At 24.8% G+C, this 21,418-nt stretch overlaps 2 protein-coding genes across 3 annotated transcripts in view; one reads left to right on the top strand and one right to left on the bottom strand.

Annotated features, from left to right (window-relative positions):
* The window catches only part of LOC135957502 (uncharacterized), an 88,445-nt gene that overhangs the window by 5,665 nt on the left and 61,362 nt on the right, over nt 1–21,418 (bottom strand). For both annotated transcript variants that reach the window (XM_065508260.1, XM_065508259.1), the window contains one exon: nt 9,904–10,185. In XM_065508260.1, coding sequence (XP_065364332.1) covers nt 9,904–10,185 — 282 coding nt within the window. The remainder of the gene's footprint in view (nt 1–9,903; nt 10,186–21,418) is intronic.
* The window catches only part of vap (RAS p21 protein activator vap), a 118,697-nt gene that overhangs the window by 45,196 nt on the left and 52,083 nt on the right, over nt 1–21,418 (top strand). The window lies entirely within an intron of this gene.

Below are 21,418 nucleotides of genomic sequence, written 5' to 3'. Positions count from 1 at the left end.
TAAAATTTAAACATGAAATGTTCATTGTTTTTATAAGATTTTAAAGCTTTGGAGGGAAAATAGAAAAACTTTTATTTGGATTACTAAATTGCCGGGATAAATATGAAATTTCTGAAAGAAAATTAACCAGAATTCTGTATTTTAATGCAAATATAACCTATCTAAACCCCTTAACTTGTCAATATTCTAGCACTTGTTACTAATCTCTTTCTAATCAATAAAAAATATTCACTTTGCAAAGTCATAACACCTGTAGAATGAAAGTATAAAGAAAAATAATTTTAATTGATAAAAATACATTAAACTTATATGACTCATATCAAAAATCAAGTAGACCTAAAAAGAAATATGGTCAATATATAGTTAAACAAGATAACATTAGCTGCAGTAAATAAATAAAAGTCGCATTTAGTTAATAAAAAAAGTCATTTGACACAAACCGTGTATTTTAAGAAAGTCATAAAACACGTGATTAAAGTTAAACAAGCAGTTAATAAATATTTAAGCAAAAATATAGTAAACAAAGATATAAAATAGGCCACTACTGTTCAATGTTTATGAAATACACGTGTTTTTATATTTTGTTTACAAAAATCAGCGCAAATTATTTTTAATTAAAAAATGAAATGTAAATAAAACCTTAAAACCGCAAAAAATCAGTTCAGTTTATTTATAAAAATTGTAAATTAAACTCTGGAAATGATATAAAGTATATATTTTTGTTATAAATTATAATATTTAAAGAAATTCTTATCAGTATTTTTATGTTTTACTGCTTAAACAATTGATAAAACCAAAAAAATGGTGACGTGAGGTCTTGTAGATAAAGCCAATAAAAACAGTTTGTTTTGTAAATAAACAATATTTAAATATTTTTTTTTAATAATATTAATAGAAATTTCAAAAATTTAATTACTTATTTGAAAAAATTCACTTTGCTACTTTTAATAATTTCAATTATTTTTACGTGACATAATAAAATGTAACGTGCTAATGTTATATTTTGTTTATAGCAGAAATTAAAAATAGAAATGAAGGAATTAACTGTTAACACAGAATTATTTTTAAACTAACAAATTTTCGCTGTTTTTGTACGGGACAAAAATTAATAAATTGCGTTTATCACGATTTTAGCAAAACATAAAAATAGTTAAATATAATAATACAATAATATTTATTAATAGCTTTGAATTTAAAACCTTAAAATTATTTTTAAATTTTGTTAACTTTTATTTAGAATTTTAAAATTTCTTAGAATTTCAAAACAGTTTTCAATTAATAAATCATTTATTTAATCAATCGATCAATAATAAATGTGTCTTTAAAACACATTTCCTGACAAATATATTTATTTATTGCTTGTAACCCCAAGTAAATTCTATCTTATCTTTATATTCCATAAAAAATTTTACAATATTTGTAAATTAGTGTCAATTTATTTTGAAGACAAGCAAAATAAACAAAAGCATAGCAGTTACAAACAAAATAAAAGAAAGCGGCTTGTTTGAAAATCGATATAGTAAATCTAAATCAAAAATAATCGATTTTTTTATGTTTTTATTTTACTTTTTACTCAAGTAACCATTCCAATTTATAAAAATTTAATTGGAAAATGTAGTAAATTTATGTTTCAGTTTCAATTCCAGACTTTTTTCTAAAATTTTTCCAGATTTAATGAAAAGTAACCATTACTAAAACTAATCGTTACTTTTCAAAAATCTCTTAGATTTGTTTGAAAATGAAAAATCAATGAAAATTATGTAACAAATATAAATTTTAGTTACTTTTTAATCGAGTAACCACTTCAATTTACAAAAAGTAATCACTTATATTACCAAATTTAATTGGAAAATCGAGTAAATTTGTGTTTCAGTTACAATTCTAGTGTTTTTTCAGAGATTTTCCCAGATTTAAATAAAAGTAACCATTACTAAAACTAATCGTTACTTTTCAAAAATCTCTTAGATTGGTTTGCAATTGAAAAATTAATTAAAATTATGTAACAAATATAAATTTTAGTTACTTTTTAATCGAGTAACCACTCAAATTTACAAAAAGTAATCACTTATATTACCAAATTTTATTGGAAAATGAAGTAAATTTGTGTTTCAGTTACAATTCCAGTGTTTTTTCAGAGATTTTCCCATATTTAAAGAAAAGTAACCATTACTAAAACTAATCATTACTTTTTAAAAATCTCTTAGATTTGTTTGAAAATGAAAAATCAATGAAAATTATGTAACAAATATAAATTTTAGTTACTTTTTAATCGAGTAACCACTAGAATTTACAAAAAGTAATCACTTATATTACCAAATTTAATTGGAAAATTGAGTAAATATGTGTTTCAGTTACAATTCCAGTGTTTTTTCAGAGATTTTCCCAGATTTAAAGAAAAGTAATCATTTCAAAAACTAATCGTTACTTTTTAAAAATCTCTTAGATTTGTTTGAAAATGAAAAATCAATGAAAATTATGTAACAAATATAAATTTTAGTTACTTTTTAATCGAGTAACCACTAGAATTTACAAAAAGTAATCACTTTATTACCAAATTTAATTGGAAAATTAAGTAAATTTGTGTTTCAGTTACAATTCCAGTTTTTTTTCAGAGATTTTTCCAGATTTAAAGAAAAGTAACCACTTTTAAAAACTAATCGTTACTTTTCAAAAATCCCTTAGATTTGTTTGAAAATGAACAATCAATGAAAATTAAGTAACAAATATAAATTTTAGTTACTTTTTAATCGAGTAACCACTAGAATTTACAAAAAGTAATCACTTATATTACCAAATTTAATTGGAAAATGAAGTAAATTTGTGTTTCAGTTACAATTCCAGTGTTTTTTCAGAGATTTTCCCAGTTTTAAAGAAAAGTAACCATTTCAAAAACTAATCGTTACTTTTCAAAAATCTCTTAGATTTGTTTGAAAATGAAAAATCAACGAAAGTTATGTAACAAATATAAATTGTAGTTACTTTTTAATGGAGTAACCACTAGAATTTACAAAAAGTAATCACTTATATTACAAAATTTAATTGGAAAATGAAGTAAATTTGTGTTTCAGTTACAATTCCAGTGTTTTTTCAGAGATTTTCCCAGATTTAAAGAAAAGTAACCATTTCTAAAACTAATCGTTATTTTTTAAAAATCTCTTAGATTTTTTAAAATTGAAAAATCAATTAAAATTATGTAACAAATATAAATTTTAGTTACTTTTTACACGAGTACCCACTTCAATTTAAAAAAGTAATCACTTATATTAGCAAATTTTATAGGGAAATGGAGTAAATTTATGTTTCAGTTTCAATTCCAGACTGTTTTCTGAGATTTTCCCAGATTAAAAAAGTAACCATGTCAAACCATATAAATTTATTTTTGGGCATATTTAAAAAAAAAACCCTTAAAGATTTTGTTTTGTAATTGTTGCTAGGCTCTTTATTTTATTTTGTAATCTAATTTGCTTTACTTACTGCATAGAACTGAATCTGTGTAGATTCGAGCGTCGCTCAACATTAATCGGTGACAATTCAATCATTGAAATGCGATGCAATTTCTTATCCGCACTCGAGCGACGACTATTCGATTTTGAGTTAGATTTACTATTACTTTGTTGATGATTATCTTTCATATTATTTAATGACGATTCGCCGACACAGCTATTCAAACGTTGATTAAAATTTTGCAAATTGTTTAATGACAAATCGAAATTAACATCAACCTGATCGATTTGCTCTTCTAACTCTTCTACATCTTCTTCGTCGACCTCCATGTCGCTGATATAATTGTTAAAAATGAAATTTTCAAAAGAATTTATATCGTTTTCATTGCGTGGTTGAAAAACACTTTTAGCACTTTCCACTAAATTTGTTAAACTATCATACACCATTTTGACATAACACAACACAAATAAAGTAGTAAATAGTAAATAACACAATTAAAAGAAATGTCAAATTCCAATATTAATTTTTTTTTTAAATTTTTCTTTCGATATTTAAGGAAAATTTTCAAATTTTTATATGAGCTTTCATTTTATTTATTTTGTAGTTGTTAAAAATAATTTTCCTTTAGTTTGTGATATTAAATTTTTGTCATTTATGTAGTTTAATATTAATAAACGTTTTGATAAATATAAGTAAACCGTTTTTAATGCTAGTTACTCGCCAACTAAATTTTGTTTAATGATTGTAGCTGCGCTAGCGTTGGCCTTTTTTTCTGCTTTATTTATTGTTGTTTTCTGTCTGTCTGTCCATCATCACTTTAGCTTCTCATTTGTTTGCTTGCTTGCTGTTGTTGTTGTTATTATTATACTAATATAAAATTATTGTTATGATTTGTTGGGTTGTTGTTGTTGTTGCTGCTGTTTAGCTGTGTTTTATTGTTTTTGTTTTTATTATTATTATTTTGTTTTGTTATCAGTCCGTTATCAAACATGAACAAAAACAAAATTTACGTGGAAAAAGTGTAAAAGTACGCAGAGTAGAGAGAGAGGGGAGAAGGTACATAAATAAATACAAGTAAATTATAGTGGGCATACGTGAGAGTTGAGAAAATAATAATACAATTTAGTACGGGTTAATTAACCCTTTAAAGGCGGTGAAGTGAGTGGGTGTGCTTAGAGAGGAATAATCTTTAAAAACACATAAAACAGCGGTTGTTTATAAAGGCAAAAGTGTTAAAAAAAGGCAAAAGCTGTTGAGTTATTTAAAAAGGTTCTGTCTAGAGTTTTTCTTTGAAATGTTTATGGATTTTTACAATTTTAATACTTTTTATTATATGAAACATAACAGGCTTTCATTTGATGTATAAATTATGGTCATTATTCTTAAATAATTTTTAAATGAATCAAAGGTTTATCTAACAAACTTTATATAGAAAATTTGTAACCGATTATGGCCCTTCTTTTGACCTGAATTGAATTTTATGGACACTAATTGGACATTCTGCACAAGCAATTTGAGGGCATGGTCATCTCACTTGTAGGTGATGTGAACTGGCCACCGATATCGTGCGATTTGACCCCGTTAGACTTTTTCTTGTGGGGTTTTCGTAAGTCGCATGTTTATGCGAATAAGCCACAAACCACAGCTGCTCTCAAAGTCAACATAATCCATGTCTTATTTATAAGTCATGGAAAATTGGACATTTCGGATGCGCGACAATAGCACGTTGTTATATTCCACATATAATGTTATCGATAAGACTTTCAAACGATAACAAATATCGAGGATATCTTACACACACTTTGTTTTATTTAAATTTAAATATAGGAAGGGCTTAATGAAATAAAATGATCTGGCAGCACACAAAAATGTCTCTGTTATAGAAATAACGTTATTTTTATTAACGGTATCCCATCAGTATTGCCATATTTTTGCATTTAATTATATAATTAACTAATAAAAATAAAAGTTTTGTAAATTCTGTGGGAAAAAGCTAAAATTTATTATATTTCTTTAATAAAAATGCAATTTTTTCCCACAGTACAGAAAATAAATTTTTTAAATATCAGCTGATGTTTTTTTTTTTTTTTGTACGTTTTCAAATAGCGTGTTAAATATTTTATAATGTTAAAAGGTTAACATTTAGATTATAAAGTCACAAATTTTAACAATTCATTTTAAATAATAATGTGAATTTAGTTAGGCTAAATAAAATGTGTGTGCATTTTAATCAATATATCGATTCAAGTGGTTTTTTATAAAATCTGTTAAGGTTTTTTTCCTGTATTAAATTTTTAATGTGTTGAAAGCATAGTTAAATGGCTACACATTAATACTCAAAAGAAAGAAAAAAAAACCTTAGCTAAGCAAAGATAATATATATGGAAGAAAGAAAAAAAAAATCATATGAAATTTCGCACACCTGGTGTTTTTCCAAAGGCCTTAAAGTCAGTCATCATCAACCAGGCAGCTTATCATACAAACATACATAATTTGCCAAGTATTTTTTTTCAACTACAGATAATATTATTATTATTGAAATACAAACATGCCTATGGTGGTCCCTTGAAAAAAAACGCCATATTTTATGTTATAAACATAATAATAAGCAAAAAAATATATATGTGTATGGAAACTGGGTTAAAACATAATGCAAAATCTTTACAAAATTTCATAACTAAAGAACAGGTGTTTCATGAAAAAGAAATGAGTTAATTGTATAAAAAAATTTCACTATATTTATAAAATGTGTTATCAGCTAAAGGCAATCAATACCAACAAAATTTATAATTAATAAAGATTAGCCAAAATAGGGTTTATTTTTAGCATAATCACACTAATATTTTATAAATTACATATATTTCAACAATATTTGTAATAATTTGTTAAGAAATATAATAAATATCCTTAAAATATAGTAAAGTATCTCTAATTCCTGAAATTTAAGCTAAAATCGCTTATTTACTTTATAAAGTATGGTTTTTCCTTTTCCCACCACTTTGCTTACAATATGGCAGCTTTGTGGCATATTCTCACTCCCTCTCTCTCTATTACTAAAGATGCCACATGTACGGTGTTGCCATTTGGGCGATTATTGGCAGAAACTGGTGTTTAAGGATTAATTAATGAATATTTGCAAAAATAAGGCCTATTCCAAGCAAAATTTAAAAATTCTTAATAATTTCTTACTATAAATAAATTTAAAAACAATAAACTCAAATTCTAAAGAAAAATCTAGATTTTTATTTGAAAATTTTCACAAATTTTGTTTTTCTTCTCGATAATCAATTTTTTATTGTTTAATAAATCGACCTAGTGAATTTAAACTTAAATGCTTTTTCATGTTTCTATTTTATTATTATTTTAACGATTTATTTTAAACGGAAATGTTGTTATTTATATTTTTCTATTTAAACAAAAATTAATGAGTTTTGTTTTAATGTGTATTTTTTTTTAAATAAATATATTTTAAACACTTGTTTAAATATTTATTAACTGTAGTATTACAACAGTTTTGATTCTAAATTTAAATTTGCCTAGCATGTGTGCAGTATTCTCTAAACTAGGGCAGTTTTAAGTAATAAATGAAATTAAACAAAAAAAAAAAACAAACTGTTTAAACAATTGCTAGTAATAAATAATATAATATATACTTAATTAAACATAGCAAAGCTATAAAATAAATAAAAATGATTTTGAAATTTCAATAACTGCTAGCTAGAGGCGGGAGTTAGGCTGCTGTCAAATTCAGTACACAATTAAAAAAATATTTAATTAAAAAAAACTAATCAATATCAATAAAATTAATAACTCTAAAGAAAATAAGTTAAATGGCAGCATGTTAATGTTGATTCATTTACAAAACGTTGTGCGTGTTTTTGGTATTTATTTAATATTTGTAAACGTAGCAATCATATAAAGTGTTGTTTAGTCCTGCCATAATAACAATTAATAAATGATTCATTGAATGAGTCATAGTCATATTTTGTTATAGTTTCTTTTTTACAATTATATTACAAGTTTCATGACATTTTATTACCCCTTTTATCAATAACTATTGTCATTTTATTTAATACATATTAATATCAAAAGTAGTCTATCAATAACGTTTGTCATTTTATTTAATAACATCACAAATTTTGCTAATAAACGTTAATTAATTAAAATTATTCTCTATTCTCATAATTATTTCCTAATTTGTCCTGAAACGACCTTTATATAGCACCAAACGTGTTAAATAGTGTTGCCAATCAAAACAAAGTAAGATTAAAGAGAAAGGGGTTAAATGGAGTTGCCATTCAAAACAAAGTCCTAATTAGTGCTGCCATATGCAGCAATGAAATAATCAGAGCTACCATATCTATTCAAAGTAATAATTAGTACTGCCCGCACTAATTTAAAGGAATTTTAAGAAAAATTTATAAATTTTAACAAATATTAAACAAAATGGCTAGAATTTTAAATGTAAGTACTCAAATCCTTAATTTTATTAATATATTTCAATTATATATCTAAATAAATGTATTTTAAGGTAAATTTCTTAACATTTTTTAAAAAATTCGCTTGTTTTTTTGAGATAATTATAATCAAAATGGCTAGGATTTTAAATTTGAAAACACAAATCCTTAATTTTATTAATATATTATCATTATAATAATAAAATATATGATTTTTCTTAAAATTTTTAAAATAATTCGCTTGTTTTTTTTGAGATAATTATAATCAAAATCAAATTTTATTAATATATTTCCATTATAATAAAATATATGATCCAAATATATTTTTTTATATAAATTATCTTGTTATTTTCTATAAACATCTATAGTTATTTTATTAAAATAAAGATTTCTACCAAACAAATCTACTTTCTCCTCTTTCTTGATAAAATTTGGAATTTTACCAAAATTATTTTGTTAAATAAAAGAAATTTCCAGTTATAATGATAAAACGCAATGAATAACTTCATTAACACCCAAGAAAATTTATAATTCCTATAAAAAGATTTTCTTAAAAAGCTTTTAATGATAACTAATGATAAAAAATGATTAATTCCTTTAAACCTTAGATAAGTTTATTAAATCTATAAAAAATTTGTCTCCCTTCATAGTTAATTTTTATGAAGATTTATTAACACATCTCGTGTATAAATTTATGACAACTAACAAATACATTTTTGCTAACAATTCAAACAAACATTTTCTCACAATAAGAACTACAACAACCAAATGATCTCACACTCTAGTGAACTTTGCGTATAATTTATTTTTAACAAAAAAATTTTTTGAAACAAAAAAATTTAAACTAATGATTAATGGCGTGGTAGGGAAAACAATTTAATCAGCAATTATCATTTCTATACAATACAATGTACAAAATGATCAAAGGGGTAAAAGTTTATTTAAAAAAAAACTCAAAAAAACACCGTCATCATTAAATACAAATCACAAAAATATTAATTACTAAATAACTCACAATAACCGGTAATAAAAATCTAAATATTATATAAAACATGACAGCATATTAAGCTAGCATCTCTATGGTATCCATAAAATATAAAAAATCGAATTAAAATATTTGTAAAATTGTTAATTTATAAGGTGTTTGTGATTTCTTAACAAAAAATATCATTTTGCCAACAGCCATTTTGTTTTATTATTGTTTTTTTTACTCATTGTTTACATTTGGTAGGACATCTTGTTGTTATTGTTTCGTAAGTAAAAAGACATCAAGGAATGGTACTCATACGAAGTGTGTGCGAGTGTTTGTTATTATTACTCATACGCCATTTGTATTGTTTATGTTTGTTGTTGCATTTTCTATGCTTTTGGTAGTTTGTTTTTTTGTTTTGTTTACATGTTAAGTGGTGTGCCTGTGTAGATGCGTAATGCTAAATGTCATTCTTAAAAGATGACCTTGAAGAATAATATAATCAGTGTTGCCCATTTACAAAATCTCCTCATTTATCTGTTTTCACTCGAAATAATGAAATCATTTAATTTTCTTCTTTAAATATACTACAACTTGATATTTCGTTTAAAAATTATCATAATTGTTTATTTTCCACAAAACAGCAGACATTTTCTGTTAACCTTATCTAATTTATCTTGTTATCTCTTAACTAAGGAACAACAAAAACACATCTTATCTAAAAGTTTTCTTTGCAAAAAATCAAGAAAAACATTTAAAAAAACTTCAAACGTTTTTTTATGTGAAAACATAATTTTATAAACAAATTTTAGTTTCCTACTAAACTTTTTTAATGACTCTAAAAGGTCATAAAAAAATTGTTATTTAATATAAGCAAAATTACACAGAAATGTGTTTGTTTACCCAGTAAATCTTTCTAATTCTAATAAGAAACAGGTGTGTGTATGTGAAGAAAATAAATCTTTCAAATTTGTTTAAACAATATTTGTTTAAACATTTATGAGTTTAATAAAATGGTATGTATTTGCTTACCTTGCACTCGAATATTCACTAGACGTTGCACAACCTATCGACGTTGATTGCAGGGATTCTGGTATCGATAGTTGATGTTGAAATGCCCTTTTCGTTTTCTGGGGTGGACTAGACGATGTTGTTAGACTTGTTGTTGCTGTGTTGTCGTTATTTGTCGAAGATGAAGATCCGTTGTTGTAATCTTTATCTAAGGTATTTAAACACTGAACACTTATACATTCAGTGTGTGTTTGCAATGGTGCCATGGGCGATAGAGAGTCTGTCGGTAGCTGAGCAAGTGAACTGGAAGGAGAAAGAAAAAAAATTTAAACAGTTAATTTGTGGAAAATAAAATAAAGGAAAATTGAAAAGAAATTGTGCAAAGAGCTAAATTATATGCAATAATGTTACAAAAAATTGATTTAAAAATTTCTCGGTAAATTAAAATTATGATTTTCAATATTTCAGCTCGGAATTATTTCATTCTAAATTTATGAGAAATCGTTTCAAAACTTTTTAATAAAATTGTCTTAAAAATTTCCTCATAAATTAAAACTATTTACAGTCAATAAAATTTAATTGCATTCAATTGTTCCTAGAAAATATTTTAAAAAATTTTCTAAAAAGTCGCCAAAAATTGTTTAAAAAAAAATAAAAATAATTTTCTATTTAGTGATTTCCTTTAAAATAACAAATGTTTTTACAATCTTCAAATATTCTTAAAGGAAATGCCTCTAAAATATATATTTTACTAATATTTGTTTAGAATTATAATTAATTCCCATATAATAATCATTTTCTTATTGTTTTCGCTAAATTTTATTTAAAAATTTTAATAATTCCATTTTAAAGCTATATTTTTTCGCTTTTCTAACGGTTTTTTACTTTATGGCAACATTTGTGGGTTTTTATATAGTTAGCAACACTATACAGTTGGCAATACTGTTTATTATTAAAGTCCTGTTAGTAGGGAGTGTTGCCATACTGTGCAAAAGGAGCGTTTTCTTCAAAAGGGCTGCAATATAATGCTAGAGTGATGAAATTAACTATTTAAATAGGGTAAAGGCACTTAAAATTTGTTAGAATAAGAAATTATTAGTTTAGAATTCAGAGTAAAGAAAATATTAGCAAAATTAATGAAATTCTAAAGCAAGTTCTTCATTTTAAATAGGAGAACCGTGTGTAAAAGGTTGTATAGTTAGAAATTTTGGATAAAGAAAGCTAAATTTAATTAGGTTTGTTAAATTTTTTAAATATTTTTTCTACAACTTTTTGTTAAAAATTTATTATAGTTCTAATAGGTTTATTTATTTTCTTAATTTATTTAATTATTTTTAATAGTCACGTACTACAAAAACTATATTTTCTTAGAAAATAGAAATTTTTATTATTTTTTTGTTCTATCTAAACTAGTTTTCCTGTTTAGTATAAATTTGCAAAGGAAATTTTTTTTTTAAATATTCTGACAGCACATTAAATAAAATCAACACAAAAATTAATGTTCAAAACAAAATTTATGGGTTTTTTTTTGTTACTTTGGAATAGAAAATTGAAATTAAAATTTTTGGCAGACGTACGTACGTACGGTCAAGGTGAACATTTCATACAAAAAGTAAAAGCTAAATAACAAAATTATAATAATATATATTTGGTTAGTTTAAAACATTATTTAGAAAATCTAAATAAAACATTGACATAGATTTTAAGAAATTTTGACAGTTTGTTTATTTTTGAAGATTATGGGAAAGAAAGTGAAGGGAAAAATTAGATTAAAACAACTGACAAAATAAGGAATATTTTATAATTTTCATTGCCACAGGCTTTTTTAAAACAATGCAGCTGTTTGTTTATTTATTTATTACATTTTGAATTTTATTAAAACAATGTCTTTGTTTTTTTTTATTTCTTAATTTGTTAATAGCTTTTTTATGTTTAAAATAATAGATTGCCGGCTTTTAGGCATTTATTAAACACTCTTCCTGATAATTACTTAGTACACACAAACACCAGACTTATCAGTTCAACAAATTAAGAAATTATTTAACGTTTTTTTTTTCATTCAATTTAATTGAAATGATAAGGCTAAAATTTTGTAGATAATTTATAAAAACAAAATTAAAAATATAAGAAGACTACTTTAGGGCTTTTAAATACAAACTTTGTACATTAATTAAGCAATTATTTCGGCCTGTAAATGCAATATTTAATTATAAATAAAAACCTCTTTTTATTCTGCCTATTCCTTGATTTGGCCATTCTCTTTCTCTTCTCTTTACACAAACAAGCATACAAACATGGTGTGTGGGTGTTGTTTGTTTACATTCTTATATTTACCGCTATATTCTAAACGAAAGCAAATTTGTTGTTGTAATTAATTGCATCGTTTTAATATTGTTTTGTTTTTGTCTGTTACAGACGTTTTGTTATTGTTTTGATTGTTTGTATGTTTGTAAATATCTTCTTCTTGATCTTTATATAAATAAAAATCAGCCTGCATATATGTGTGTATGTAGATGTGTTTATGTCAGATTATTTAACTGTAAAAGGGCGGATAAGGTTGCTGTATCCTTTAAAATGATCAATTAAGAGGTTTTTTTGTTTCAAAAAATTTTAATTGTTAAAATTTAACTAAAATTTTCTATATTTTAAGTAAAATTCAACAATAATTAATAAAATTTAAGCAAAATCTTTAATAATTTAAAAAAATTTTGTTGAAAATGTTAAATATTTGTCTATTAAACAATTTATTACAATATATTTCTATGCTAAATTGTTATTTTTTATTTACACACAATTTATATCATTGTTTACCCCAACAAATCATTAACGAGGGGACCCCTCCAATGAACAAATAACCCAAAAAATAACAAACCAATTAATATGTCTGTCTATATGGAATGAATTGATGGCATCAGCCAGCCATCATATGTACATTTGTATATGAATTGTGGTTTTTGTATACAAAATTTTTTTTTGGTTACTGACCCCTACAAATCTATAGACACATTAATTAAATATTATTTAACGCATGAGGAAATTATATAGTTGTATGATTTCCACAAAATATTGCAAACAGAGAGACAAAGACAAAAACCATAAAAATTAGTTTAAGGTCATCAAACCTTATGGGGCAAATCATAAAATGAAGCTAAAGTTATTAAAAAAAAACCAAATTACTTACTTTGATGGTTGGCTGCTGGTTAAACTGAACCACAAGGTCTTTTAAATGTAATAAACAACACTTGGAAAACAATTTATCGTTATTAACACGAAAATGTTCAAGTGCATAGTTACGAAATTTATTTTAAAAAAAAAAATTATAAATTTTAACTAAAAAACTAAATTTTTAAAGGCTGTAATTAAAATAAAAAACATGAATTTATAATCATTAATGAAATTTAATTTAAAACTTAAGGAAATGATTCAATATTTTTTTTAAAAATATCTAAAATAACTTTTTTTTCTTTGTTTTTGTTGTTAGAAATTAGGTAAACAAATAAAATTTTATTTAAAAATATAAAAAATTAATTTTTAACGCTTAATATTTTTTTACTTCATATCCCTAATTATTGAAGTCCCGTTAAAAAGGACTTTTAACATGCGAAAGGTAAGTTATTATAATTTTATTGAATTTGCCAAGTTTTTTTTCAATTATTTCTGCAATTACTGATATTTTTAGTAAAATTTTTAACTTTTTAACAAAAAAACGCAAAAAATCCTTTAATAATTCCTTGAAAATCGCTAAATAGCCTATATCCTTAAAAAAAATCATATGGCTACCTTGGCCATAACCAGACATGGAGAAATTACTGCAGGGTTGCATTTGTTGGTATGAAATTTGACAAACTAACGGTAGCTTTGGTAAATCATAACAAAACAATATGAAACTGGCACGAGTAAGTAAAAATAACAATAAAAATAGCAAAAATAGTATAAATTAAAACATAGTTTGCATCGCATATTATAATATGGTATTTTAAAAGATTTAATTCAAGGTATTTATAGGTTTTTATTTAATTTAAGCGATCAGATCTGTTGAATTAAGGAATTTTTAAAACGTCCTTAAAATTAGTTTTCTAAAGTTTTAAAATTTAAGTATATTTAATTTATTTATCTGCTTGATTTTGTCGTTTTTGTATTTAATCTTGAAATTTTTTACTTTTTTATTTCTTTTATTTTATATTTTTTTTAAAAAATTTTATTTTATAAATTTTCAATTATTTTATCACAATTTATGTTTATTATTATTTTTTCTTATTATACTTTTTTTCAAAAACCACAAAATTTAACTTCTTCTACTTGGTATGATCATCGTCATCACTTTTCAAACACTATTTCGAAAATAAGCCGTAACAAAATGAAAAAAAAAAAACAACACAACTCGTATTTGAAACCGCAAAGCAAAACCATTGGAACCACAAAAGAATATAAATTCAAACTGAATTCAACATAATTTGGCAAATAAACAGTAACCTAAAAATCAAGTCATATACACCACCGAAATAATAGTATATAAAAAATACAACAACAACAAAATTTAATTATACAAAAAAATAACAACAAAAAAGTTTACAGCTAAAAAATTTGTTAACAAGATACAAAAAAAAAACGAGAAAAACTTAAAAACCAAGTTAAAAGAGTAAATAAATTTACGGTAAATAAAACTTACAGAGATGCCAGAAGAAAGTTATAAAAGGGAAAAGGGAAAAAAGAAACCTTACTAAAGAAAACAAAAAAATATATAAATGTTTCTATTTCATTAAGCAAAACTAAGAATTTAAAGGATTAATTAAAATATTTCTTATGTTTTTTTCAATTATTTCAATAAGAAACGCCAAATATCCTTTTATTCCTTAAAATAAACGCTAAATACACTTTTTTTCTTAAAAAACTCATATGGCAACATTGATTATAACCGGGACTGGATAAATTATTGCAGTGTTGCATTTTTTGGTATAAAATATGACAAAATAAAGGTAGTTTCAAGAAATCATAACCAGGCCTGGATAAATTATTCCAGTGTTGCATTTTTTGGTATGAAATTTGACAAACTAACGGTAGTTTTGAAAAATCATAACAAATGTGTATAAAAAATAGTAAAACTAGTTAAAATAATAATAAAAATAAATAAAATTATATGAATTAAATTGAAATTTTTAAATTAATTACAGTTCAAAAAAAATTAAGAAAATAAGGGAAATTAAATTGATTTAAAAAGTTTTTATATAAAAAACACGTAAAAATCTTGTTTAATTATTAAATAATTCACGTTTATATGGCATCTCTTAAAATATTAACAAACTATTTTAACATGTTTAAATCTTCTCTCATTTTAAAATTTTTTTTTTTTAATTTATACAAAAAAAGAGCAAAAACCTAAGAAAAATTATAGTAAACTGAAGTAAGAAAAAAAAACTTTTAAAATAAATTACTTTTTTTAAACACACAAAACAACAAAGGTTTGTTAAACCCAGCAAAACTTTTGTCAGTTAAAAAATGTCAAGAGCTAATTTTTCAACAATATTTTCTATTATTGCTGCTACTTCTTATTTATTGTCCAGCTTGAAGTATTTTATTTAGTGGACTTTCTTTCTAGCAAATAAGTAAGTAATTGAAAGTCATTAAACTTTTCTTTATTGACACTGTAAAGTGTTTCACAGAGAAACATACAATATAAAAAAAAATTGTCATGAAATCTTTGGCTTTTATATGATTTCTTTATATTTATGTACACATTAACCGTAAATTTCTTTTTGTAACAAGAAATAAACAAATTAATTTATTATTATTTAAAGTAAAAGTTCAGAATTTCTTTAATCTCTAAAATTAAACCAGTTTTATAAAATGACACTTTCGCTCTTAATTTAACTAACAAAACTTTTTGTTATTATATTTTCAATGTTATCCACAAAGGTTTTAAACTTTAAAATTTTCTGTTCATTTGTTTTATTTTAATATTTAATAACAAATTAAATTTTTTATTAGATATTTCAACAAATATTAAAAAAAACTCTTTAAATAATATATAAAGTATTTACAATACCAAACAAAATAATTGTCAAGGTTTCAATTATAGCTAAAATACACTGCTGCCCCCTCTCCCCCCAGTAGCCATTAAATTACAGCACACCTTTTTATAGTATATTTTAATGAAAAGAAATAAAAATAATATACAAAAAAAAACAAGAACACTCCTTCAATAAAGTTTTGTGGTAAGAGTAGAAACAAGAAAAAAAGAAAACGTATCAAATGAAATAAAATAAACCGTTAGTAACCTATAACAGCTGTTTGTTTAAATATAGAATAACAAAAACCTTTGGCAACAAAATCGAACCAAAAAAGAAAAAACCCACTGCACGATTAACCGCAGCAAATAAAGTAGATAACAAAAAACGCAGAAATTGAAAAATAGATTTCTTGAAAACGCTTAAATCAAAATAAAAAACTGGAATTTCAAATATAGTTCATTAATTCCGAGTTATAAACTTTAATCATAGGTCTTTATATAATCTTTTAAAAGCCTCTTTTGTAGATCTTTATATAGCATAATTTATAGTTGCTTATATAGTAATTTATAATCTTCAATCATAGGTCTTTATATGGATTTAAAAAATAAACACAGTCAAATTGTTCTCTTTTTGTTGTAGTGTTTTGTAAATTTTTTCTAGTAATTGAGGAGTAAAGGTCAATTTTTAGCATTTTTTTTTTCGAAAAATTTGTACAATTTCGCTTATTTTTCCCAAAATTGTTTAATTTTTTATCAAAAAATCGCTGAATATCCTTTTATTCCTTGAAAATCGCTAAATATTATGTTTCCTTAAAAAAAATCATATGGCAACCTTGACCATAACCAGGCCTGGAGAAATTTGTACAGGGTTGCATTTTTTGGGTATGAAAATTGACAAACTAACGGTAGTTTTAAAAAATCATAACAAAACAATATGAAACTAGCAAAATTGGTTATAAATAACAATAAAAATAGCAAAAATAATATAAATTAAAACATAATCTAGTAGAATAGTAGATTATTGTAAAGCCTTTTATGATTAATTTAAAGATATTTTATATTTGTTATTAGGTCTTTTAAAAGCTTTCATAAAGATCTTATATTCCTTAATCAGCTTCTATCAAAGTCTCTCAACTGACATCCAATACTAATATGTAAATAATGTAACAAAATCACTAAATTGATAACACTGCCACCTACCAACCAAAACAATACACCAATAAATTGCTCTAATTAATGAGCCAGGGGGAGACAGGGAAATAGAGGAAATAATACTGGTTTTTTAACACGAAAACCAAGAAATAAGACAATAGACCAAACAAGTTTGCAGAAAAAACTGTTAAAAAAAACACAAAAATCTCATCATCAATCTTTTAAAAAAAAGTCTATAAAACATTTGAAGAAAAGAAACAAGAAAAAACCAAATAAATAATAGATAATAAACAGGAAAAAAGTAAAAGAACTTCATAATAAAATAAACAGCAGAGATGGGAAAGTACTGTTTTAAAGCTAAAAAGGTATTAAAGCAAAAAAGGACTCAAAAACTATAAAGCTCTTTTTCTATATAAAATTTGGATTCTTAAATCACTAAAATCTTAAATAACTTCGATAATAATTATTCGATCTCAAATGTTTTGATTTCATTTAAAAGGGCTTGAAATTGCCACTTACGATAGATATATTTTTTATGGAAACGATATGGATTATCCAAAATCGAGCGTTGAAAACATTTTTCCACAGGCTATCAGCCGGGCGGCTTCACTTAATAATTTTTCTCTTAATTAAGGGTGCAGAACTTACGAAAGGATTAACTGTCAAATGAACTGTCATACTGCGCTCACTTTTTGACATTTATGATGAGTATACTCTGGCAAATCATCATTAATCGATTTACACTTGAACAACGCTACCAAATTATCTAAATAATTAATAGTAATCGAGGAGCAAAGGGGCAATTTTTCAATTATTTGTACTAATTGTCTTATTTTACTCAAAAAATCGCTAAATATCCTTTTATTCCTTTAAAAAAATCGCTAAATAGCCTGAATAATTAAAAACATCATATGGCTACATTGGCCACAACCAGGCATGGAGAAATTGCTGCAGGGTTGCATTTTTTTGGTATGAAATTTGTCAAACTAACGGTAGTTTTGGTAAATCATAACAAAACAATATAAAACTAGCAAAAGTAGTTAAAAATAATAATAAAAATAGCAAATATAATATAAACAGGATTTATTGAAATTAAAATTTGGCGATAACTTAACTTTCAGGGTCGTGTGATTTGACACTTCTCGATTATTTCCTGTGGGGCCATGTGAAGTCAATGGTTTATGCTAATAAACCAGCAACAATTGACGGCTTGGAGGCCAACCTTCTTCGTGTTAAAAGAGACATACGGCCAGCAATGTTGGGAAAAGTGACCGAAAATTGGACGTCCAAAATGCGTCTTCGCATTGTTTGCATATGATCTTTCGAATTAAAAATTTTTTTGATTAAAATTTACTTTTATGTGTAATTTTTTGCAATTTAAAGATCTATCGGGCTTAAAAAACACCATTTGAGGAGCCGCATAACAAAAAAAGTACCTTCTGTTCTGCAGCTCCTCATTTAGCATTTTTTTATCTCCGACACATGCGAAAAAAACGACTTTTATTGGTTAAACTTCATGCAATGATACGAAATTGATTCATATAAAGTTTGAAGACTTTCACAATTATAGTTCCCCAGATATTGGAAAATAACTATTTATTTTGTATGATAGGTGCCAGGCCCACTAATACAATCCTGACCATTGTCAGCCTAACTCCATATAGTAAAGGCTTTCACAATTATATTTCACCAAATATTCCATAATAAATATTTACTTTGTATGGGAGGTTCCTTGTATTCATTCCAAGATAACTTATAAAACATTGCTTAGTTTAATACTTGATTTTTAATATGGGGTTAGATTTTTAAACGGAGAGGTATTTAAAATTTTATACATTTAAAAGAAAATTAATCAAAATTTGGAAGGAAAATTTTTTTTACAAAGAAAAATGTTAATTATTGCTTGTTTTTATAGCAAAATCGTTCAATTTATTTTTATTTTTTATTAATTTTGAAATAAAAACATTAAAAAAATATTTAAAATAGAGTTAATTTTTATTGAAAATTATTTAAATAACTGCTTTGATACTTATACAGCCCCTTTGCCCTCAAATATTCCACTTTTGTTTATAATAAAACATAAGCAATTTACAATTTAAACAAATTGTATAGCAATTTCCAACCCTGGCCGCCATCATTGTCATCATCACAACAAACCATTCAACAACAAACAAGTTCTGCATAGTAATAACAACAAACACACTACTTTGAATAATTAGAAATATAACAACAACAAAAACAATCCTAACCTCTTACTCATCATTTAATTAAAGAGAGCTACATAACTATTGTACAACAAACAGGTGAGAGCAAGTAAAGAAGAAGAAAAAAACATAAACAAAACAACACAGAAATGATGAGGGAGAAGAAGACTTGATCTTAGACAGAAAAAATGTAACCTGTTTTCAAATTACACATAATTATAAATAAAGAAGAAAGAAAAAAACTACAAATACTATTATATTATAATAAAAAAAAACCTGAGAAGTCAGTCTACCATAAATTTAGCTAAAAAAAAATAAACTTAGCAGCAACATGTAAGTAAGTAAGTATAGCAACATTGTTAGGTGCTGAAAAAGACACAAAACTTCCGCATGAATGAAACTTACAAGACCAGAACATGTCTCGTCTTGTCTTAACTTAACGTAAAAGAAAACCTAACGAGTTTGTGGTGTTAATAAGAAAATTAAATATTAAAATATGTATAGAAAAACTAGTATAATATATAATTGTCTAATTATGTACATTAGACTTACAGTCAGTCATAGAAGGAAAATTTTATATTTAGAGTAGAGTAGTATGTTGGTGTATTTATGATGTATGGCTGTAGGAAGTGAGAAAATCCAGTTGTATAGACAATGATGAAAAGTTCAAAGAACTGAAAATGGTTTAGTTGTTTGCATAAATAATAGAAAATAAAATTTTAGAATATTTTAAAGGGTTTTTCTTAATAGGAAATTTCCCAACCAAAATCGAAAAATGGAAAATTTTACTTTAAAAGTTTTCTTTTGTTTTAACAAAAGCAAACAACAAATTTTAAATAAACTTTAACAACATATGGAGCAAAATCAATTAGATAACATTTTAAAATACTCATACAAAACACACAATAAATATTTACCATATAAAATCTAAATTAATAGTGACATTTTACACTTGCAACACTTTACATTAAAGCAGTTACATACCAGTCATAATATGATGTAGTATATTCATTTATTTATAGTTTTCAATTAGATTAAATAAAATCAAATCACGTCTTGGCAAAAGGAAACAATAAATAATGTTTTAGAACAAATACTCATAATAATAATAAACGTATGAGTGACGACAACGCTTTGTGGTCAACGCCATTATCTGTCTTGATGACAGCGACAATGCGACTGTGTGTGACAACAACAAAGAGTTGAATGACTTTTATGCGAGAGTGAATGAATGCATGCATGCATAAGAGCAGCAGAGGGGGAGGAAAAACAATGAAAGAATATTATTTGCATTTTATGTGTGCAAAAGAAGACATACAATAGCCAATTAGAATATTATTTAAATTTCTTGTGTAAATATGTTAAGAATTGTAAGATTACAACTAAAAAGTTATTAGTTTAGCTTTGTTTACATTTTGCTTTGTCCTTAAGGGCAGCGCTGCTAGCAGCACAATGCAGCCATATTCATATAACGGTTTACTATCAACTAAACCAAAGCAGAGTTGCTGAACTAAGTACTTTTAAGCCCAGGGTTGTATTAAATTAGTATTATTTGGGTAATTATATAGTTTTTTAACTATTTCTGTTAGTTTTAATAAATTTTATTGTTATTTAGTAATAATTTAAGCTATTTTGTTTAGATTCTGTGTTGTCTTATATTATTTACCTTGCTTTGACTATAACTTTTTTTGGCCTTCGTTGATTTAACGCCTTGGTATTGTCCACCAGGGAGATTGATCTGTTATACACATGATTATGCGGTGTCGATGTCATCATGGTTTTACCAAACGAATTGGGCAATGAATCATCATTAATGCATTGCTGCTGATTTTGTGGTTTAGTTGTGGGCAAATCCGTGTTGGTGGCTAAACCCTGAGCTAAACACAACATGCTAGTACTGCTGCTGGGATACATGGCAATTGCGAAATCAAATATTTCTTTTATTTTTTAACAATTATAGTTAAGGTGTAGGCGTTATTTAAAATTTGTTTAATTTAAAAACTGTTGAAAAGCAGCTGTTTTTTTTTTGTTTGAGTACCAAAAAAAACTGGTTTAAAGAGCAACTCTTAAGCTTCTAAAGCCAACATTTTGTTTCACTTTTTCTTTTATTTTAAAGTATCTTAAAGATACTTATGTTTTTTTTTAATTTATTTTGAAGTTAAGCACTTAAATT

The sequence above is a fragment of the Calliphora vicina genome, chromosome 4, assembly GCF_958450345.1.
Source record: "Calliphora vicina chromosome 4, idCalVici1.1, whole genome shotgun sequence".
Lineage (NCBI taxonomy): Eukaryota > Metazoa > Arthropoda > Insecta > Diptera > Calliphoridae > Calliphora > Calliphora vicina.
Note: the sequence above shows the minus strand (reverse complement) of the source record. Positions and strands in the feature narration are given on the sequence as shown.